This window comes from Zea mays, chromosome 3, assembly GCF_902167145.1.
Source record: "Zea mays cultivar B73 chromosome 3, Zm-B73-REFERENCE-NAM-5.0, whole genome shotgun sequence".
Taxonomy (NCBI): Eukaryota; Viridiplantae; Streptophyta; class Magnoliopsida; order Poales; family Poaceae; genus Zea; species Zea mays.
The window spans coordinates 181,053,397-181,077,428 of NC_050098.1; the positions used below are offsets into that span (position 1 = coordinate 181,053,397).

The 24,032-nt window shown below is 43.3% G+C and overlaps 1 protein-coding gene across 2 annotated transcripts; it reads left to right on the top strand.

Moving 5' to 3' along the window:
• Positions 1 to 1,465: 1,465 nt before the first annotated feature.
• On the top strand, positions 1,466 to 4,989 carry LOC100274529 (uricase). Of its 2 annotated transcripts, XM_008674318.3 has the most exons (8): positions 1,466 to 1,868; positions 1,979 to 2,071; positions 2,166 to 2,241; positions 3,085 to 3,194; positions 3,702 to 3,793; positions 4,092 to 4,265; positions 4,372 to 4,462; positions 4,618 to 4,989. In XM_008674318.3, the coding sequence occupies exons 1-8, from the start codon at positions 1,668 to 1,670 to the stop codon at positions 4,702 to 4,704; spliced, it is 924 nt and encodes a 307-aa protein (XP_008672540.1). In that variant the 5' UTR covers positions 1,466 to 1,667; the 3' UTR covers positions 4,705 to 4,989. The 2 variants fall into 2 exon arrangements, with proteins under 2 accessions (XP_008672540.1, NP_001142358.1); NM_001148886.1 differs by having other exon boundaries at positions 1,563 to 1,868; positions 4,092 to 4,967.
• Positions 4,990 to 24,032: the final 19,043 nt, after the last annotated feature.

The window sequence follows — 24,032 nt, forward strand, 5'->3', positions numbered from 1 at the left end:
TTCAGAGTCCTACAAATTGAAATGCCGATCTCTAAGGCACAAGCACGAAACAAAGCTTCGGTTTACGAGTGATCAAAGCAGGAGGAGTCAATAAGAAGTCGTTTTCTTCAAATCACCTGCAAGCTGGACCTGGGATCTTTGGGCTGATTACCTCTAAATTAACCCAAAGATCGGGGGCTTGTGGGGGATAGATATCCCCCGGGTCCACTAAAAGAGTAAAAGACCTCACGAAAGGCCCAAGGGCCCAATAAATCGTAAGGTCATTCTTTCGTGGGCTTGGGGAGAGACAACCAGCAAAGCAGATCGACATGAGGCCGGATTGGTGCGAACCCGGACGACCCACAACGTCGAGTGAGTGACCACAACAGAGATCCGACTTTCCCGCGCTGGAGCCCCCATGCAACGGAGCCATGCGAGGATAAGTCGGCAGAACTACAAGGAGATAAACTCAAGCAGTTCACTATCTTTTAGCTACACGTTGTTATCATATCCACATGTATTGCCCCACGGTCGAGTATATAAGGCCTAGGGGGCACCCCTTCAGAACGATCGACCCTATTACTTAGCCGCCCACTTCGACTCTCTGCATTCTCAATTCAGAGAGCTCTCTTGTAACCTCATTCACTCAGCATACTCATCAGGACGTAGGGTGTTACGCATCTCTAAGCGGCCCGAACCTGTAAACCTTGTCCACTGTCCCTCGTGCAACTGGCACGAACCATTTTGCTACAGTCGTTGACACCGTCCTACTCCTAAAAACACCTTGAGGGGCAACCCCGGGTGTGCGGTCGGACCCAAAACACCGACAGTACTAGTTAGATGTTCATACATTGCTAGTTTGCTATGGATTACATTTATGCTTGAGTACACAATGACATATCTATGGTGAGTGAATGTAAGTTTGAAGTCAACAAACACAATTTAAATCCCCATTTATGTATTTTAAGTTTTTTCCATTAAAATGTGAGGGTAGAAGAGAAGTTGCCCTAATGTTTTAGACAATTAAAATATCTTTCAGGTAAAACAAGCAAAGTCTAATTTTTTGCTATCATGCTCACAAATAAAATTGTAAAAAAAGATCATGCAGAAAACAACGACAACTTTTACCTTCACTTCTGGTGGTTAGGCATTCTGTATAGAATTTGCCACTTTATTTTTAAAATCATAAAAGACATCTTAATAACACTTTAAAAGGGTGTTTGCTTTCCTCACTAAAATCTAGTCATATCATATTGGATGTTTAAATATTAATTACAAATATTAAATATAATTTAGTTAGAAAATTAATTATAGAGATGAAAACTAAACAGCAACACAAATATAAAAGTCAACTCATACGTGTGATGCTAATGTAAACATTTTTGTCAATAACATATTCAGATACGACGTGCGGCGCTACAGCCTACACGTACACGCACCGGTAAGCAAGAACAGCCCTATACAGTATACTACACACTACTAGAAAACACTACTAGAAAAGAAAGACAGCCCACGTCAGCCGGGTCCGACATCCGTGTACAAAATCCCCCTCCGGCTCCAGGCTCCAGCGCAGCGCAACGCAACGCAAACCCAGACGGCCCGCCAGACCCAGCGGTCGCTTACTCGCATCGCAGCGCACTCGCGCCACAGTCGGCATCACAGACCAGATCCCTGCGGGTGCGGCGGCCATGGCCGAGAACTTCCAACTCCAGGGCCGGCACGGCAAGTCCCGCGTCCGCGTCTCCCGCGTCTGGCGCCGCCCGGCCGCGGCGGGGGGCGACGTCATCGTTGAGTGGAACGTCGCCGTCAGTATCGTCTCCGACTGCCTCCCCTCCTACACCTCCAGCGACAACTCCGCCATCGTCGCCACAGATTCCATCAAGAACACCGTACGTTCCAGTGTTCCAACAGTCTCTCTTTGCTTCCTCCTTCCGCCGCCGCCCCAAAGCGGCTCTGGCGGCTTCTTGGCTACTGATTTGGTTCGGCTTCGCTTGTGCAGGTGTATGTCAAGGCGAAAGAGTGCACGGAAGTGGTGTCCATGGAGGAATTCGCCGTGATTCTTGGAAGGCATTTCACCTCGCTGTACCCTCAGGTATCTCGAAACTAATTGATGTATCCGGGTTTGCTGCTGAGGGATCAAGATGGGATTTTTATGGATCTCTCTTCGTGCTGCCGTTTCGGGGCAGGTTTCAGAGGCCACGGTGACTATCGTGGAGCGCCCATGGGAGCGTGTGACTGTCGACGGAAAGCCTCATTCGCATGGTGAGAAAGATTATCGGCTATCTTACTGAACACTTGCTGTTGACTGATTGTACCGTGGATTGAAAGAAAATGAAGAAGAGTGGTGAACGTTCAGTAGAACTTTAGTGGAGACGTGTTCCTCCGGATAGTAGGATATACAGTATCCGCCAAACTTGGAGCTTTGACTGCCTTCAAGGAAACTTTTCCTTGGCGAATCATTTTCTTGGTCCCCCATCCTCGCGTCTATTGTCGGAATCTTCAATTACCATTTGGCAACTTCCAATTTGAGACTGTTTATCACTGTTTACTTTTGTTGTCATTCATGTTCTAAGGTAGTGCATATGAACGTTTTGTAACTACACCATTTACAGAGTAGAGTTTGAAACAGGAGTAGGATAGAGGGTTGGATAGGAAGTCTGCTGCCTAAGGAGTAGCCTAGTATGGGCCACATGTGTGGGTGACATGAGTTACAGCAGTAGAATCGCAACTCACAAGTCACTAGTAGGCAATTTATGCTCAAAACATAATTTTTTTCCATAACTAAAATGGAAAAATACCTAACTCTCACTATCAACAACTTTTACGGTTTAAAGATTGTGACGCCCTGTCCAACTTTTGAGATATGTTATGTAGTGTCACACATCAATAGAGCAGAGGTCAATAGACTGTCGCACATCATGCAGTGCTCTAGATTCATTTAGATCTGAAGAACCATTGCTGAAGGCAATAGTTGCAAAACATATATTAGACAAACTTTGTTCCATCTCCAAATTTTCTGAACATTTTTCTTTGGGAAGTGAATATACTTACCAAATATTTTCCGGAGCCACCTGATAACACTGCATAATGTACTGTTGTTTATAGGGTTCAAAGTTGGTGTTGAGAAGCACAGCACAGAGGTCATTGTAAAAAAATCTGGAAGCCTGCGTATAAATTCTGGAATTCAAGGATACTCGCTGCTAAAGACAACTCAGGTATTTCTTCCACTTTTTTTTCGTGATTGTTGAGCCATCACTCACATATAAATGCTATACCATGTTTATCTCCTTATCTTCAACTCTTCTGTTCTGGTCGAGGTTGATTAATTCTGTATAAACTACAAACCAGTGTGCTGGTGCATCCTAGCCTGCATAAGCTATGAATTATGCTGTGATATAGTTAGTAGATCTATAATAGCCGGCGTTCCCTTAGGCGCTAGGCATTAGTCAGGTGTAAGCCAGCGCCTGGGCTGGCAGTGTTCAGACTGAGCTTGTTCTTTTTTCCTTTTATTCTTGGCTTTGGTTGGTTGAATTGCGAAATGGTCCTTCAGAAGATGGACGTTGTAAGCCATGTCATGATTCCAGGGATTTAGTACACATTTCCTCAGGCTGCTACTTTGCTAGCTGAAGTTTACTTGATAAAATTCTAAAACGAACATGAACTAGAGTTGTTTTCTCCAGTATCGCAGAAGTAAACTCTAAAATTTGACTACTGCTTCTCAGTCTGGGTTTGAAGGGTTTGTGACGGATCGCTATAGGCTTCTTCCTGATACAAGGGAAAGGATAGTAGCAACAGAAGTTACTGCTTGGTGGAGGTAACTAACTCTCTTCCCTTCTGCCTGAAAAATTCCAGTTCTCAGACCATCTTTAAATTTATGACTTGTTGTATGTGCATACAGTTGAGAAACAATGCTATTAGTGTCCTGGACAAGCCAATATTGTAGTTCAGGTGTTGTGATTATATTTTACTTTTAGGAATTCATCTACAAGGCTGCAAGTCATGTATTCAAGAGTCATGACTTCCTAGTTTGCAAAATAGCAAGAACGAGACAGGGCTATCCAGTTATTTATGGGTCGTGGTGTTTTGTGTACGCTTCCTTTTTCTGTATCCAGGTATCCCTTTGAACATGTTTCGCAGCTCCCATCGAAGCCATTCTGCTTCACGCAGAGATATCAGGATGTAAAGAAAGTCCTTGCAGAGACGTTCTTTGGTCCTCCGGATGTTGGTGTGTATAGTCCATCCGTACAAAATACGCTATACCTCATGGCCAAGGAAGTCCTTACAAGGTCTGTAACTCTGATTCGGTCGTCCCTTGTTTTCAGCCCCTTAAAATATGCACACAGTTTTCTTTGATGAGTTGCATTGCACTGAATGCACATGTACACTTTGAAGGTTCCCAGATATATCGTCAGTCCAGCTTAGAATGCCGAACCTTCACTTTCTGCCTGTCAACTTGGGGAGCAAAGAAGCTCCGCTGGTGAAGGTAAAACTTCCTCTACTGTAAAAAATGTACGAATTCTATTGTTTCTTCTCTACCTATTGAATGACTCTCCAGGATAGAATTGCGGTGTCAAATGTAGTTTATATGTACACATCTTATCCGCGGAACCTGAGATATATTTTGTGTTTGTTTATCAGTTTGCTGATGATGTGTACCTGCCGACGGATGAACCACACGGGACGATTGAAGCAACCTTAATAAGCCGTCCCATGTCAAAGCTGTAAAAAAAATGTAGTCGTCAGGCTGGTATTAGACTCCTGCTTCGTCTCCCCAGCATCCCCAGGCTTAAAATGGACAGTAAGCTGTAAGGGAAAGATAAACTGTCATAAATCGTAGCCCCTATGCTTTATGTGTGGTGGTGGTAATAAGTGCACAGACTTGTATTGGATGTTGTCAGCTGTAGCCTGTAGGCGTCCAGCTTGTGACGTTTCGCCACTGTAATCGTGTACATTGGTCGTCTTGTGTGGAAACCAGTTAATATCTTTGGAAGCTTTGGTCAGTTTTACTTCGTCGTCTGTAGTCTTTTAGCTCGTTATTAGGCCACCAGCTTCAGTAGATCTGATTGTTTCTCCATATATTTGAACATATTACGTCTCCATATTTGTATTGCACTCTTCTCGGGAATGCATCCATCCATTCATTTCGTTCGCCAGCAGTACGCCGTTGTTTTTTCTTTCAAGAGAGACGTTGAGGTTTTTTGTTTAGTCGGGCAAAGATTTGCACATTCGTAATACTCGTTCATTGATATAAAAGGTTGAGGTTTTTATTTAGTGAGGCAAAGATTTACCTGTTCATAAAACCCGTTCGTTGAATACATGCTGAAGACCTTGTGGTCATGTCACATGGGCCATAAGTGTATTGAAGTCTGGAGCATTGGGCCTGTTGGTCGCTTTCTGTTACTGGCCAGTGGCCAGGCTCGAAACCATCCGCGCGCGAGCTGCTGCGTGATCTAAGCACATGTGATGATCTGCACAAGCACAATGGCATAGAACATGGCCGCCGCCGGTTTCCGGTTTCCTCACAATCACATGCTTTATAGTACAAGCTACAGCGCGGCCGATGCTACCTACTACGCGCACAGAAAATTCCGGCTCGCACTGCCAGGCAGTGGCAATAAAATGGGCAAGTACGCGAGGCGATGATGCGCTCAAAGTGCCCAAGTGCGCGCCGAAAGCCGCCACCTTGATCACCCTCAACCCAGAGTCCCAGGGCCGTGGACCACAGACAGAGCCCGCACGTTCCCTGGCGCTCCACGGATCATGGGTGCCGGGCTGGCGGGCTGGCGGCTCCTATGAACTGGCCCAATCATGAGCTCGACGCACGAGACGGCAGCGGACGGCGCGCGGGCTGGTGGGCGCTGGTCGTCGCGGTACCAATGCGGCTGGGCCGCTGGCGTCCCGCCGGCCGCCTCAGCCTCACTTCTGGAGGAAGGCCGGCCGCTGTCGATTTTCTCGGCGAGAGCTAGCCACCTTCACCAACGTCGTTTGAATGCACTCCATCTCCATCTCCCTGTGAAACGAAACAGGACAAGCTAAGGGCGGTGTTGCTGGCTGGATGCAGATGAGCAGATCTAGCTAGCCGCGCGTGTGCGGCGCCATCCGGCCGGCATGCAGGGTGTACATCCTGGCATCAGCTCGGGCAACGACGGCCGTGGCACATGGCGCTCACGCGACGCGCAGCCTGGCGCCAATGGATTTCTGCTGTGAAGTAGGAGTATATTGGTTCCAAGTTGGGATGCTACATTGCTACCTGCTGGCGGGTGGTGGCGACCGTCTCGACCTTAGCTTTCCTTTCTCCGGGCCAGCTAGTTAGCTTGAGTGGCTTGAGTGGCCGGACTGGACCAACAAGTTTGACCGGGCGCCTGTCTCCTAGCGCCTCTAGTACGTGTGCACCAGCACCATCCTCCTCTGCTTCTCGCTCCATGGAATTTAGGCATTGTCCGTGTACTGTGCGACTACTAGTCTGTCTACTTGTAATCCAAATCTCAACATTTTTTTTTTGCGACCGTGCCAATGACACGTACATCATCAAGAATGAGTAGAGAAAAAAGATTACAGCTCTTTATGAACAGTAGCTAGCATTTAGCAACCGAAACGAGGACCCGGAGGAGCAGAGGATTGCATAAACGCAAAACAAAAAACGGCGATGATTAATAAATCTCAACTTTTGGGCGCTGGACCTTATTAAAAAAAAGAACACTTTGGGTACTGCTGGAGCGGTTACCCATCAACCGAGATGCGCGGTACACAGGACTTTAGCGCAAAAATGAAAATCAGTGGGGCTAATCTTATCAGTATAGTGCAAATGTGCAATAAAAAGGAGAGCCTAATAACAACAATAATGGTAAAGGTAAGTGCGGTGACGGGTCAGCATCACTTGGTGCCAATGCCGGATACTTTTTCCCTTTTCCGCCTTCAACTCGGAGAGCAAATGTTTTTCTACGGTAGGTACGGTACGTACGTCGGTAGCTTTGGCTTCCGAAACACTTTCATGGATATTTAGAAGCGCATATATACATCGAACTTATGCGGGCAAATTTGTCTGCAAGTACTGTACAAAATATAGCTAGGATTGTATCCTAATGCTGTCCGTAGGACGTAAACGACGTCTCAAAAGATAAAGATATAGTGCAATGTTCCGGAGCCTATCAACATCTAATACACACAGTGCGTGCTTATTAGGGCATATACAGTGGTGTTTAATGTGGGGGCTCTTAAGGTGTTTTAGGGGGTTATTTGCAAAAAAATCTTAGAGCCGTCTCTCCGTGAAGAGACGCCTCTGGCTCGTAAACCAAGTAACAACAGACGCCTCACTTCCCACTGTACGAATTTGTCGTCTGTTCTATCGATCTGATGTTATACAAATACATTTAATTCTGTATTTATTAATAGACTACGTTTATAGACACTCCATTGTACAATAGAGTCTCTTAGTTGTCTCCTGTGCTTGGAGAACCGTTTTGGTGTCTCTCCACTGTACATGCCCTTACTACTGATGTGGACTATACTTTGGCAGCAGCAGCCAGCAGCTATTGGTTTACGGACGGCGGTCACATGATCCGAACTTTTTGGTTGGAACTAGTCAAATCGGATGCACGTACGTAGAGCTAGAGCTAGTAGTAGTACTTGTTTCTAGTCTGTCGGCAAAGCGAGGCCCAGCTCATGCTGGCCTGCGTCGATCATCACACGGGTTGGTCAAGGGATTCAGCGCGAGTGAGCTCCACAAATTGGCACTGATGGCTGTAAACGTTGTCAGCCGTTCCATTGGGAAAAAAAAAATCTGGCGACAAATCCAATTACTCTTCTGCAGCTTTTCTCTGTAAGCGGAGACAGTAACAGAACCAATCGTCTCGAGTTGCCCAGCGACAAATTTAAACACGCGCGCCAATGATGATGAGTGCCATAGATGGTTGCTATGCAAGATCTTGAGCTTGAATAGTTAGATGTAAAACATAGTTCTATTCGTACTTTCTTGAGTATTGTTGCTATGCAAGATCTTGAGCTTGAATAGCTAGATGTAGAGAAAGAAATTTATATGGATCGGCCCGATGGTTTTATGGTTCTTGGTAAGGAGATTTTTGTTTGCAAATTGAAGAATTTGAAGTAGTCTCCGAGGCAGTGGTACAAGAGGTTTAATTTATTTATGATTTCTAATGGCTTTAAAAGGTCCTAGTATGATAGTTGTGTCTATATTACATTTGTTAATGGTTCATATATCTATCTGTTGTTATATGTTTATGACATGTTGATTGACGGCAAGAGAAAGAAGGAGATCGCTACCATAAAGGCACAATAAAGTAGCGAGTTTGAGATGAAGGGCCTCGAAGCCGCTAGAAAGATTCTTGGCATGGAGATTGGGATAGACAGAAAATCTGGTTTGTTGTTCCTCGGACAGCGCAATTATATTCAGAAGGTTTTGCGCTGCTTCAATATGCATGATTCTAATCCAGTAAGTATTCTCATTGCTCCTCACTTCAAGTTGTCATCTACTCAATGTCCAACCAAAGATGAATATATAAAGTATATGTCAAATGTGCCTTATTCTAGTGTTGTTGGTTCTTTGATGTTTGTTATGGTTTCCTCACGTCCCAATTCGTCATATGCCATGAGTTTGGTTAGCAGATACATGGTTAATCCTGGTAGAACACATTGGAAAGCTGTTAAGTAGATTTTCAAGTACTTGTGTAGTACGTCTAATGCTTGTTTGCAATTTGGCAAGGTCAAAAAGGGACTTTTTGCATATGTTGATTCTGATTATGGAGCAGATTTAGATAAGAGAAGATCATTGACAGGTTATGTATTTACAGTTGGTGGATATGCAAACAGTTGGAGGGCTTGTCTATAGCCCACAGTTGCTTTGTTTACTACAGAGGCACAATATGTTGCAGCTTGTGATGCTAGCAAAGAGGTCGTTGTTGGTTGAAAAATATATATGCTGAGTTTTGTGGAGATACATATTGTATTACATTGTTCTGTACAGTTAGAGTGCTATTTTCCTTATAAAGGATCAGATGTTTCATGAGTTGACAAAATACATTGATATTAAGTATCACTATATCCGAGAAATAGTTGCAGAAGGTAAATCGAGGGTATGCAACATTAGTACACATTTCAATCCAACTGACGTGATGACTAAACCTGTTCCTGGAGCTAAGTTTGGGATTTGCTCTAACTTAGTTGGTATAATTGCTTAACCCTAGTGACTATGTTGGCACCAGCAGCTTATTCCTTCTATTATTCAGAAAGTTGCTTACAAGTTTTTGGCTACAAGATAGAATTTGTCTCAAGGTGGAGATGGTTGAGTTTGTGATCCAAACTCTGTATATGGAGGTCGTATTAGGTGCAAGAGGGAGGGTATATATATATTATTGACCATAATTAGGTTTTGTGCTGTGTCACAATCACTACTCCTCTTGTAAATTGTCGTATAAGGACGACATTCTGTAAACACTCTATATGTTCTTGGTTTTTTCTTTCGTATTAAAGGGTTTTTCACGTAAATCTATATGTCGTGCTCTGTGGTTTGTTGGTTGATCTATTTCGTTTGCCGATTCTGCTAACAAGCAGTCCGACCGAGGACCAATCAGCGCGATTATGTATGTGGTTTGCTGCTGAACCAGTGGCGGCAACCACAGCACAGCATCTGAAATCAACAACCTGGCTTTTAAACTTACACCCTGTCCTGTCTGAAAGAAAAATACGATAGGATCGTCAGCGCGACGCGCGCCTAAGTAATCTAATCATCCGCTAAACTCACTCTTGCCAGCCTGGCTTTGTTCTCGGGTCACAGCTACTTTCTTTTATATATGTTTATTGGGATTATGATGTTGTTCAGAGGAATTGATGGGATGGTTAGATAGAGAGGGACCGGTTCTTCCCATCCTCTTGATGGCAACTGCTGTCCACTCACCTCAACAGTGACCACTCACCGGTGACGAGCTCGAGAAAAAAAGGCGGTAGCAACTAGCAGAAGAGCAGGAAGAACACTGTGCGTGCGTGTTTCTCACGAGTGCCGATACTGTTCTTGTTCTTGAGAACAGGCTGCAGATCAAGCATCAAGGGGCTCCAGCGCCAGCGGTCCAGCGGGCACTGTAGTTGATTAGTAGGATGCGAGAACTGTGTGTGCTCTCTTCGGATTCAAAGTTCATCAGGATTCAGGAGCTTGAGCTGACTGAGTGAACACTGAACAGGGAAGGGAGCCAGGGGGGGATCACAGCCTGCGGTTGCGGTTCTGGGAAGAGACAGGCGAATCAGTTCGTTCACACCGGCGGGCGGCGGTATCCGACCTGGTGATTGCCAGGGGGGCCCACGTGCAGTGCTGATATGATGCCGCAGCATCTGCAGGGTGTACCACAGCTTAATAATATCATATCATGACGTGAACCATGGTAGATTAGGAACGATGGCACCGATGATAACATGTAACCGGCAGCAAAATACAAAAAGCCTGTTCTACAACATCTGCTCTACGTAACATCAGATCATCCTGGACTATGCATGTAGCTAACTGCTGACGGTTATGCTAGTGTCTCTACTACTGCTTGAGGACGACCGTACCGTACCGTAGCAAGGACGACACCATGATTACTGTGGCAAGCTTCATCAGATCTGATTTGGTGATCCGGGATCCCGGGAGGATTGAAGTGAATTGAGGGGAAAATTAGTTCATTTCCCCCTCAATCCCTTCCGATCCTCCCGAGATTCCCTTTTCACCAAATCAGCTCTCAAGGAGATGCAGATCCATCATCCATGGGTTTACGGCCGGCCGGCACCTGACACCACCATGAGTCACGGGTTTAATTGCGACGTTAACGTACCCGCGCGTGCGGTACCTTTTACGGTCTGATCAGGACAGGCCACGGGCCACGCCCACGGCCGTCGTCCCTTGTACGACTAGCTAAACGCCGGCCACGGTGTGTGCCAACAAAAGTGAAAAAAAAAACTAACCATGTTTCTAACGCAATTTTTTTAGCTTTTCCATATCATAATTGATTTGCTGCTCTTTTGATTGTTTTTTTTTTGCGAGAACCGGTTCGGTGCTAGCTAGTTGATGTAATACAGAAATTAAATACTTGCACGATCGATCGGACGAGCGTTGTCGCAAGCTTAGGCAGGTGTACCACTGGCGTCAACACTCAACAGCATCCAGAGAGAGAGAGAGAGAGAGAGAGACGAGACGAGATGCTAAAGTGTCTCCGTTCCCGCTTCTTCTTTGTACTTCTCGACAGATTAAAGGAGATGCGGATGCGTAATCTTTTGTAGGTTGCCATTTTGATGTCTACGAAGTGCTGCGTCCACTTGATTTGTTTTCCAGGCACGAGATTGGACAAGGACGGTGGAACCACCAAGCGAGTATCCGCGCAAATAGAAGAAAGAAGACCAGGCACACACACACACACAATCAAGTACATGGAGTTCCCGCTGTGTACCACGCTAGGTAGTGATTCTTTCTCTCTCTCTGCAAACAATAACCTTTTGTTTCAGATGTAACGAGCTTAAATTTTACATTATAAAAGTTAAGAATCAAATCGAATTAAAATCTGATTCTACTCCTATTTATTTTGAATTAAAATTAATTAAATGCTCTAATTAATTATAAATAAACATTTGTATCGTGATCTATTACCACTAGCTAGAGAGATCTCCGATTGCAGCCTTTTCTAGTTCCTACTTGAAACGATCGTAACTAATATGCTAAAACCTAGTGTTTGTAGCACTGTGACAGGCATATTATATTTTTAGCCCCTCTCTATAAACCGTCAATCACTAGTAGAAAAAGATTCAAAGTCTATGGTTCGGTATATTTTTATAGGCGAATTCGTTTATCAACCACCTTTGTTTTTTAGTGGTGGTTCCTTAAAAAACCGACATTAGAAATCGTATTTTTACATGCGGTTCCTTAAAAAATCCGCTATTGGAAATCTATAATTTCTAATGGCGGTTTTCTTAAGAAATCGTCTATAAAAATCAGTTTCTAGTGACGGTTTTCTTAAGAAACCACCACTAAAAATCATTTTTATCCTTAATTTTTTGAGTTTTTTCAAACAACATCGTATGATGAAACCAACAAAATAAAAGTTGTAAATATCTAAAAGTTATAAAACTTTATAGCGACAACTTTTTTATTTGAAATTATTTCGGCTCTAAAAAATTGCACCTAAATTTATCAAATTTAAAATTCAAATTTTGCAAATGACCTCGGATGAAAAAAAGTGTCAAAATGAAAGCCGTAGAACTTCAAAAGTTATTCAACTTTGTAGTTGACAACTTTTTTATTTGAATTCGTTTACTATCTCAAACAAGCAATTTACACTCGGTTGGTTGTAATATATTGGCAACAAAACTACAGCCTAGACACAAAACATGTCATAGGCGGAGTTGTAGAGGAGGGTATACGCAAGGGTGAGATCGAGGGTTTGATTCCTAACAACCGTGTAGCACGCGAATTTTGCGCGAAAAATACTGTGACGGGTGTGGTGGGTCGAGGCCTCTCCTCAGATAAAATATTTTTTTGTTGTTTTTTAAAACTCGTTTTATGTTTCTAAAAATAATTTTCACTAGCGGTTTTATTACGCCAACCGCTAATCCTGTAAAAATGATGATTTCTACTTGCCCCTAACATTTTTTGTTGTTTTTAAAACCTATTTTATGTTTCTGAAAATGAAAATAATTTTCACTGGTTGTTTTATTACTTCGACCACTAGTCCTATAAAAATTATGATTTCTACTGGGCCCTAACACCGGTGGTTCTAAAAAAACGCCAGTGAAAATAGGTTCACAACCATTACTATAAAGCTTATGTGTACTAGTGATTTATAATTCCTTGCTAGAATAGAAGGGGCATATGAGCTAACGTTGTTTATTATCATAACTAATATGCCCTCTGATTCAAATTCTAAGTCGTGTTAGACTGATTAAATTTGATAAACCTTAAAAATATATTAACATGTATAATATTAGGTGAATATATTATCAAAATATTTTATATGGTTAGAAGTAGTTTGCAAATGAGTCTATTTGAATCCTCTTCTCTAAACTTTAGAGCTCAAGTTTTAGAGTACTTAACCTTACTATTGAGCTCTAAAGTAAGATGGACTGAAGTTTAGCGTTTGGAGCTCTAAAGTTCAAGGAGAGAATCCAAATAGGTTCTAACAGTCATCCTTCCTCTTTCTTCTTCATTCTTTCTCCTCAACACAATGGTGGAAAGAGCTAGAGGTAGAGGAGGATTCATTGCTTATGGAGTGATAGGAGGGGCTAATGTATTAATATTGTCTAATAGTATAGGTATTTATATATTTTAATGAATTTGATCAATACGACAAAGTTAAAACAATTGCATTCTTATTAGAATGAACATAATAGTTTCTAAATTACTCTCTTCATTTCAAATTAGAAGGGTCGTTAAGTTTGGATTTTAGTGATTGTCTGCGCCCTCTGGCCGGACGATTCATACAGGGCACTCGGGACTTAACCAAATCGAGGCCCTTCTGACCAATATTGTCGGACGGTCTAGTCACTTGGCCCAGACGGTGCACAGTACAAAACTTCTAGAGCACACCTAAACGCACAAAATCGGTCCAAATCTTCGTTAGCCTTGCAGACGGTCCATAATACATAATTTCAACCCCTATTCAAATTCGCTTTTGAAAAGGTTTTCTCTCTCAATCGAAAGCACTACACTCTCATGCACATGCATCAATTATATGCTCTATGAGGCATGAAGTACCTCGTCAAGTAAACATCATTGGCCAGTACGACTATCTAGCCTACTAATCCAATCAATTTACTTCTCTAATCACCTCTCGACCGGCAAAAGCAAAAACCTATCATTTACTTTTGCCTTGAGCTATTCCACAATCCATACTAAAGTCCTCCAAGACTTTTATGTAGCTCATACGTCAGTGATCCAACCTACATTCTTATTTTCTCCAAAAAATCGTTGGTCCACATATAACTGTCATTACTTACCAAAACACTATTAGGGCCTAGATGCTTCACAATAGGTTTGGTACCTAGGTTGTATAACTCTTTTGCGGTAGAGATAGTAATACACATAGCAAAAATATAGTGGATATTAGCAAAATTAGATATTTTTAACTTATCTAATTCACCCCCTCTTAGGCATCATGATCCCTTCAAGTGGTATCGGAGCCATTTGGCTCAATTTGGACCTTTATGTTCAATGTCGTTAAGCCGATGCTATTTAGAGTGGTTGGTATGGATACTAACACTTTGACAGTACTAACTTTACTTATTGGAGTGCTATAATGGTTGGCTAATAGAAACTATTAATCTAGGTGTATGGAGAGTCACTTGTGATGGGATGAAACCCCTAAATAATCATGAGAAACCAATCACAAGTGATGAAAAACAAATTCATCTTAATACGAGAGCTAAAAATTGCTTGTATAAATATTTTAGCATGGACATTATTTGCCAAATGTTCACCCTAACAAAAGCAAATGAAATTTGGCTAAAATTGCTTGAGCTCCATGACATCACAAGCAATATCCATGAGCAAACATATTACCTTGCTAAATGAAGTCATGATTCTTCCAATATGATTGAAACCAAGCTTGTTAGATATATGTATTCATGATTGTATCTAATTATTAATGAGTTAAATTATATAGGATTGACAAATTTAGGTGACACGAATATTGTGAGAAAGACCATCACTATGCTACCACATAATAATTATGCAAGCATCATCACCATCCTTAACAACATGTAGGACTTGAGCACAATGACACCTGCCACTTATCATTAGCATGTTGGTGGCATTTGAGACATCACACAAGATGGATCAAAAAGAATCCACTTCATCAAGAAAATGCATAGCTATGTCATGTGATGAGCATAAGAATATGAATAGCAAGATGCAAGTTGAGACAAGCTCAAGCTCTTCAAGTGAAGAAGATGATGAAGAAGAAGAAGATGATGATGATGATGATGAAGAAGATGATGATGATGAAGATGAAGCCTACACTCCTCCTCTAATGTTGGCGAAGAAACAATCCAACAAATCGAGAAGGTGATGAAGATGATTCATGAGATGAATCTTATAGGTTTGTCCATCTAGTTCATGAGAACAAAAAAAGGATGTTGTGGTTGTGGCAAAGGGGCATTTATGGACGATTGTCCAAACAAGGCCACATCTAAGGACAATAAAAGACTATGCAAGCCTTAGGATGATTCATCTTGATAATGAAGCGCAATACAAGAAACACAATCGCAAGCATTCATCATTATGTTTTTTCACACAATCGCCTTATGACACAAGGTAACACTAAAGGCTCATCCTATAGTGAGAGTGATAGTAGTAGTGATAGAGATGATGAAAAAACCCTTTAGTGAAGAACTGGCATATGTCATCAAATTCTTCAAAGATGTTTGCACTAAGCAAAAATATTAATTCAAAGTGCTAAAATCAAAGTTAGTTATCTCAAAAAGGCTTCTCAGAATTTACTGAACAATACAAAACATTTGCAAATCTTAATGTTGAACTAACAAATAAAACGAAGCAACTTGAAGCAAGTCCAACCTCACCCATTGATGAGAAAATAATTAAGAAAAATATAAATTGAAAGCAAAGTTAGGTAGCTCTTAAGAAGATTATGAAAGTTTGCTTTGCAAAATGCAAACTATTTTTGAACATAATGATCAATCAACTAACAAGCTTCATACTATCAACTAGGTGAGTGCCCGTGCGTTGCAACGGGGACATATAATACCACGGTAACTTATATACAAAATGTGTGTTATAATGTTATGAGAAAATATTTCATAATCCATTTGTGATCCTGGTCATACATAAATTTTCTTATTTTAATCTAGCTGTTTCACCATTACATTGCAACCATCAGTATCTTGCAGATTTCGATATATGCCACGATTTCCATGGTCTCATCATTGGAGAGCACGCCCCACGCCAGCCAGAAAAAGTTCCCTCATACATCGCAGTCATCAGGCACACACCACCATACACGCTTGCTCAAACAAAAAAGCAAGTGTGTGTGTTTGCGAAGAGAATTAAATGCAGACCAGCACAAAAAGCTACCCCGATGGTGGGAAGGATGACGAACTGATCATTGCTGTCGGTCCTCCTCTGCGTCACCTCCGGCGCCGAGATGACGCTACAGTCCATGATATAGTAGTCATCGAACGCGCGCAACATGGTGAGTACTGATGACTTTTGGCTGGGCTGCCAGACGAAGTGCACCTCGGGCTCATCAGCAAGGTAGTATACCTGGCCGTTGCACCACCGGATGCGCTACTCCTCTACATACATCATGTTCGAGGACACTCACACAACATCAGCAATGACCGTCGTCCCAGCGCACAAGAATTCATGGCCGGTCAGTAGCGACTTACATGACAGGTTGGGCTTTAGATGGACGATGAGCTGGACGGCGTGATGGCGCCGTCGTTGGATACGGTGCCCAGAAAAACCCGAGAGTCGCTGACATTGGCAACGACCATGAGGTCCCCCTGCTTGACGATGGACAACATGGTGCAATCGCTCTGGACCGCGTCCAAGCGGTGGCTGTGTCGGAGCTTGTCATACATAGTGGCTCATGCGGCCACGTAGGACTACTTCCAGAGGTCGAACTAGCAGTCGTCAAGCTTCTTCTTGTCGTCGATGAGCGACGCCAACGTGAGCGCCTCCTGCTAGTGGTGTTTGTTCAGGGTTTTCAAGCAAGAAACATGGATTCATCCTTGGCGTTGGTTTATAAAAATGACTCACAAGTCAGATCCATGGAAAAAATATTATGGAGAATAAATACCACACATTCAAAAAAACGGAATTTTAAGTTGAAAACATTATTCAAACAAAAGAAATTGCATGTAAGGCTCTTATTTAAATACTACTCCTTCTATCCAAAAATATAATTCAAGAATTTTGGTGATACTTATCTACTACTACGCATTGTGCAAGGGTAGCAGGTGGACTTAGAGAGAAATGTAGTAGATGTTTTCATGTCATAAATGTAGATATAAACACACATGTGGTGTAGCGGTAGCTACTGCTCGCTTTTTCCTGAGAGGTCGCGGGTTCGATTCCTCTTGGAGTCATTTGTTTTTTAGCTAGACGTGGGCTGTACGTGGGAATGGGAATGAGAATGAGAATGAGCTTTGCGGGGATGGGGAATGAAAATGGCAGAACAAGGAATGGAAATGACATAATATGAGAATGGGCTGTGCGGGGAGGAGGGAATGGGAAAGACAGAATAGGGAACGGTGGCAGAACACGTAATGACAGACTACTCTTGCAGCCTTAATAAGCAGTATAGATAATACCTCGAGACACCTAAAATTAAAACAATTAAAATTGACAAAATGGATGTCTTTACTTCTTGCAATGACTTAATTGATTTAGACTCACCTTCTTGCAAATAAATTTGTTTTAAGAATATGTTTGTAGAATTATGTTCACAAGTTGCAATGGATAATGAGCAACTAAAGCAAGAGTATCTTGCGTCACCAAGGACTTGATTCAAGTAAAAGGTAAAATGGAGTAAATCCAACCTCATAACACCATTAAGGGAATGAAAATGCTTGATGAGTAAGCAACCATGGTTTGCTACATGTACCACAAGTACTATGAGTGCAAGGTGAAGAATGGAGGAGTTAGCACATTTGAAAAAGGATCTCGAATGCTGACTGTGCAGCACTAGACGTGCCCGGTGTGTCATCAGACGTAACACCGGATGTCCCTCACCGGACGTGTTTAGTGAAACACCGAGTTAAGCACCCGATATAAGTTTAAGAAGGCAATGATGCACTAGAGAGTGCACTAAACATGCCCTGTGTGGGCACCAGACACCACACCGAATAAGGAACCAAAGAGCACACCTTCTAATCACTTTGACTCTAATAGGCACCAAACAGGTATGGTGCCATGTCTGCTACGTGCACTGAATGTCTAGCATGGGTAGTGATTAGTCTGTATCTGTTGGAGAAGTAGATATCGGGAAGACCTCAGATGTGTCCGGTGGAGGCATCGGTGGTGCACCAGACTAGGGATGGCAATTTCATCCGTGGATTTGGATATCCGGCGGATATCCGACCCGACGGATTAGGATATGGATATGTTTTTTGACCCGCGGGTTAGATCCATATCCGATCCGAGATAAAATGGGCATGGATTTGGATTTTAAATCTCACCCGCGGATAATCCGTTGGATATCCGAAATTAACAATTAGTACATTATTGAGCCCAGATGCCAGCCCGCCAAAATAATATTTAGCCCACCAAAGCACCGAGCCACGAGCGTCCAGCCCACTGCCCACCCTAATCCCTAATTCCCAATCCGGCCATCCCCACTACCAATCGTACCGGCTTATCTGATAACGTGTGAGGCCATTGCATTGGTGTACGAGTCCACAGACCCAATCAGTTGAATCCCAGGCATCTGCATCCTGCTGTCAGCAGCCGGACGCCTCACGGCTCACGCGGCTTCTTTCCTGCGTCCGCTGCGGCACCGCCGGAGGCCAGATCCCCAACGCGCGGACGCGCCGTCAAACAGGCAGGGGCGCAGGGCAGTTATCTTTCCTGCGTCCGCCGGAGGCCGGATCCCCTACGCGCCGTCAGCCCGTAACCCAGGCAAGCTAGGATAGCCGAGCAGGGCGTTCTAATCCAGGAGCAGCCGAGCAGGGCGTTCTTTCCTGCGTCCACCATCGGATCCCTATGCCTACACGCTGTCACCCAGGCAAGCCCTGCTCTGAGGTCCGCCCTGCGTAGACGGCTAGACGCAGCTCTGAGCTCCGCGCCTCCGCCCTGCTGTGAGCGACTAAGCTTCGCCCTGCCCCTGCGCAGCTGCGCTGAGCGCCTTCAGGTTCGTCGTTCAGGTTTAGTTATATATATTAATACATGGATGATGTTCCAGTTTGGTTCCTTCAGGTTCAGTTTGGTTCCCTGCGTATGATGTTTCCAGTTTGGTTCAGTTTTGACATGCGATGTATTAGCAGGATGACGTCTAGAATTGGCTCTGGCTCGCAATCTCCTTGCCCACCAGCCTCCTCACAAGATGGTTTGAGGAGGCAGATCTCAAACAGAGGTAGTGCTACTACTCCAACAAGTGCAGGTGGTGCGACTGATACTCCGACACCGTCCTCAAGTGCTGCTGCTGCTGGTACTCCAACACCTATAGATGGAGGTACAGATAATGTGGTTGTAGATGGGGAAGATGGTAATGTAACTGTTGGAAGCAAAAGAAAGCTCAAATCTGATGTATGGCTAGAGTTTGAACAAGTGACAGTAGGAGGCAAATTAAAAGCTGAATGCAATTGGTGTAAAAAGCATTTTGTTGGAGATAGTAAATCTGGCACAACTCACTTGCGTAGTCATCTTAAAACTTGTCAATCTAAGCAGTGTCAAAAAGGCCTAAAGCAATAAATATTGAAGTTGGGCAAAAATGAGAAGGGAGGAGCTGTGGTTGAGAAGTATGTTTTTGATCAAGTGGTTGCTAGAAAAGAACTTGCGCTAATGATCTGTGTGCATGAGTACCCACTTTCTATGGTTGATCATGTTGGGTTCAGAAGATTTTGTGCAGCACTACAACCCCTTTTCAAAGTAGTGTCCAGAAACACTATTAAAAAAGACATATTGGATATGTATGAGGTGCAAAGACTTTCTTTAGTGAATTCCTTCCAACAGTGCTGAAGGAAACGGGTGACGCCTAAGAGGGGGGGGTGAATTAGGACTTCTTAAATTTTTACTAAACTAGGCCACAATTAAATCCCTAGAGCAAAACCTATGCAAGAATCAAAACTAGGATGTGCAAACTAGGTTTTGTCTAAGTGTTGCTATCTCTACCGCAAAGGCTAAGTTTCAATCTACACTAAATAAGTATGACAACAAGATTGAAACTTAAATGCTTAATATAAATGCGGAATGTAAAGAGCTAAGTAGAGAGGCAAACTCTCGTGGATGACGCCGGTATTTTTACCGAGGTATCCGGAACCGCGCAAGGTCCCGACTAATCCTCGTTGGTGCCCCTACGCAAAGGGAAGCCCACGCGAGGGCCAAGCACCTCGGTCGAGTAACTCCGTAGAGAGCCGCGGGCCTTCTCCACGCGCAAGTGGTGCTCCGCTTCCGGCTCCTCTCGGACGCTCCCCGCCGTCTCCACTATCGAGCTTCCGGCCGAAACGCCGCGGGCCTCGTTCCCTCCGGTACACGGTGGCGGCCGTGACACAAACACGGTTGTCACGGTCTCGCAAGACTCTCGCCCCACTCGGTACAATTACAACGGCTCGCGCAAGAGCCGAGGGGTTGTGAGGTTTATCTAAACTCACTCAACTAACTAGGATTCACCTAGAGCAAGCGCTAAAGCGGTCTAACTAACCTAAGCACTTCGCAAAGCACCTACGCTAATCACCGAGTGATTCTATTAAGCACTTGGGTGTTTGAGCACTTGGAAATATGCACTATGTGTATTGGAATGTTGCTTGGGCTCTCACACTTGAGAATGGCCGGTTGGGGTGGTATTTATAGCCTCCACACCCCCAACTAGCCGTTGAACAGAAAGCAGCAGCTTTCTGTCGTCGGGTGCACCGGACAGTCCGGTGCACCACCGGACACTGAACAGTAGATGTCCGGTGCGCCTATGTCAGCCGACCGTTGGCGTCTGTAGCAGTCGACCGTTGGATCCGACCGTTGGATTCGACCGTTGCCGTCTGCCCGTTGGCACACCGGACAGTCCGGTGCACACCGGACAGTCCGGTGCTACAGCCCGAGAGCGCCTACCTGCGGCCTCTCTGCGCAGACCGTCCGGTTGTCCCACCGGACAGTCCGGTGCACACCGGACAGGTACTGTGCACTGTCCGGTGCGCCACCAGGCGCTGGCTGACAGCCCTTGTCTTGGTTTTCTTCGCTGATTTCTTCGGGCTTCTTTGTTCTTGAGCATTGGACTCCTATGCATCTTTTTATGTCTTCTTTTGAGGTGTTGCATCCTCATTGCCTTGGTCCAATTCTCTTCGCATCCTGTGAACTACAAACACAAACACTAGAAAACTTATTAGTTCACGGATTGTGTTGTTCATCAAACACCAAAACTCAATTAGCCAAATGGCCCGGGGTCCATTTTCCTTACAATCTCCCCCTTTTTGGTGATTGATGACAACACAACCAAAGCAAGCAAATAATACAAGTATTTGAATGAAAACTATGCAATCTACTTGCTAGGATGCATGATTGTCCCCACAATGTGACATTATGGACTTAAGCCTCCCCCTAACTCCATAATTCACTTACTTCCTATTTTTGGACCAAATAACCAAAACCACTTGAAAAGTCATTTGTAGTTATAAAATTTTAAATTGGTGGTGTTTGGTGTTTGATATAGTTTTCATTGCTTTGGCCCCTAAACTTCTCCCCCTTTGGCATCAACCACCGAAAAGGAAGACATTAAAAGCATGTAGGAAGTAAATAAAAGCTTGCCCTCAACAGATGATATCACTAGAGGTATATTAAATTAAGCCATGAATGATACCACTTGTAGATCATGAAAGATACCATGAGTAGGAGTTCCTCAAAAGATTATTTCTCCTAAATGAGTATTCTCCTTTGGAAAGAGTTTTTCTCCCCCTTTAGAGATGAAGAAATACTCCCCCTGACAGAGATCCTCTACTTAGGAAAAAGCATGTGAAAATTAGAGGTGCAAGACATGATTTGAAAAGACTGACTTCCCTTATGCATAGGTAACAGAATATGAGTTAACCACTTATGCATTTTTAGCAACATGGAAGCATATGATATGAAATATAGTCTAATCAAATATTGGAGAAGACATGTAAATGGTACTGAATGTAGTCTCAAAAGATACCAATTGAAGACCAATTGTAGGTCAATGGCGAGCTTGAGAGACATGAGAGTTCTTGGAGATTTTGCAGTGGAAGATTGTTGTCTTTCTCCGGGGACTTCATTTTCCTTACAATGAGACTATCATATGAAATAGACTTGAAAAGGTGTTAGTCTCAAAGTGTTAGATTATAGAGTAACCTCCCCCTAAAGGTGTGCATACAAGTTTTGAATACTTGTAGGAGATATGCACTTTGATTTGATATCAAGAGGGGCAAATTATCCATAATCCTAACTTTGGCACATATAAGTTAGATGATACACTTGTAGGAATCAAAAAATTTTCAAATTATGCATCATTTATTATGGAGTGATATAAAAGCTATGTGCCGTGCTCTAACTAAACATTTTAAGCCATGTAGGTTTGCTTAAGTATATGAATTCAAAAACTAGCAATCCTACCATATGATTTACCTAGTATGCATGATTTTGAACAAAAGTACATAACAAATGTAATACTAGGCAGGAAAGGTAAACTAGATAAAAGATAAATAGATACGCATATCTAAAACGAGGAATACACTAAAACTAGTTACCTTAGTCATGGGTGGGAAATTTGGGTCTAAAATTTTCACTAACCCACTTGGCAATAAACTTGATCCAATATGATGTATCCCATGATATACATCCCTAATTTAGCCAAGTCTCCAAATTTCCCGATGACCTTTGGTTCACTCATTTCCCTTTCGGGATCCAAACCTTCTTGGTGCTTTTCATGGTTGAAATTATCTCTTTTGGCACCCAGATGCGTTTGGCCCCCTTTCCTTTGTTGGCTTGCTTGTTGGCCTTGATTGCTATCACCTTTCCATTCTTCTTCTTCTTGATCAAATATGGTGTAGCGTCCTTTTTGTTCACCTTTTTGATGTAGGTGCTGGAGATTTTGCTTGTCGGCTTTTGCTTGAGCTTTTGCCTTTGTTTATTCCCGGTCATCGCCTTGCATTGGAAAGACTTGTGGCCTTCCTTGTGGCATAGCCTACAAATCACAGTTTCTCCCTCTACAGGCTTGTTCACTCCCGCAGTGGTGTTATCCTGTGGAGGTCGGATTTGTTTGGCTTTGCCTTTCTTGTCATACAAAGCCTTGCCAAGACGAGCCACTTCTTGCTTTAATTGTTCATTTTCCTTTGCAACCTCATCAGAGCATGTCTCTACAACAATATTCTCAACAACAACTTGGTTGCAGGGGTTAGAATCATCAATTAAGTCAAAGCAGGAAGTAGAAGCATCTTTCTTAATAATTTCAGGAATTTCAACTAAAGATGCTGCTGGGGTGCTACCAATGTTTTCTAGCTTAGTAGTTAGCTCATTATTGTGTATGCTAAGAATTTCCATTTTCTCTAGCAAATTTTCAATAGCTTCTTGGGAGCTAGCTAACTTAGCCTTAAGTTTTTCATTCTTTTTAATAAGGCTATCATCGGTAGCAGTGGATGGAGCACTAGATTCTAGCAGCTCAATTTTAGTTGATAGCTCACTATTTAAGTTTGCAAAAGTTTCAAATTTTTCTAGCAAACCTTTGTAATCATTTTGAGAGCTAACCAACTTATTTTTCAAATTTTTAAGTTGAGCTTTTTGCTTAGTGCAAACATCCTGAAAAAATTCTACGGCTTCTGCAAGCTCATCTAGAGAGGCCTTTCCCTCACCTTCATCATCACTACTACTTTCATCACTAGAGGATGGAATGCTTTTGTTACCTCTTGCCATAAGGCATTTGTGTGATGTCCGTGATGATCGTGACGAGGACCGGTGGCTGCGCGTCCTTGGAGATTCATCTTCACTTGAAGAGTCATCCCAAGTTCTAACACTTGTGAGCGCCTTGCCTTTGCTCCTCTCCTTTTTGGGTTTGGCCATATTTGGACAGTTGTCCCTGAAGTGGCCCTTCTCCCCACATGCGAAGCATCCTCTCTTCCTTTGCTTTTTCCTGTCAATATTAAAGAGAAGATCCTCGACCTGCAGGGGCACACCCATTAGATTAATCTTGCGGATCATCCTCATTACCTTTCCGACGCGTCGGATTGTTTCTTCGTCCTCGGAGGATGATGTACATGATTGATTATCTTCATCATCATCACTTTCTTCTTCTTCTTCCTCTTTTTCGCTTGAGGAACTTGGAGTGGGAGCCTTCTTTTTGCCCTTCCTTTCATCACATGCAAAAGCATATGGCTTTGAGGAAGTTGGCTCCTCTCCCCGACTCATT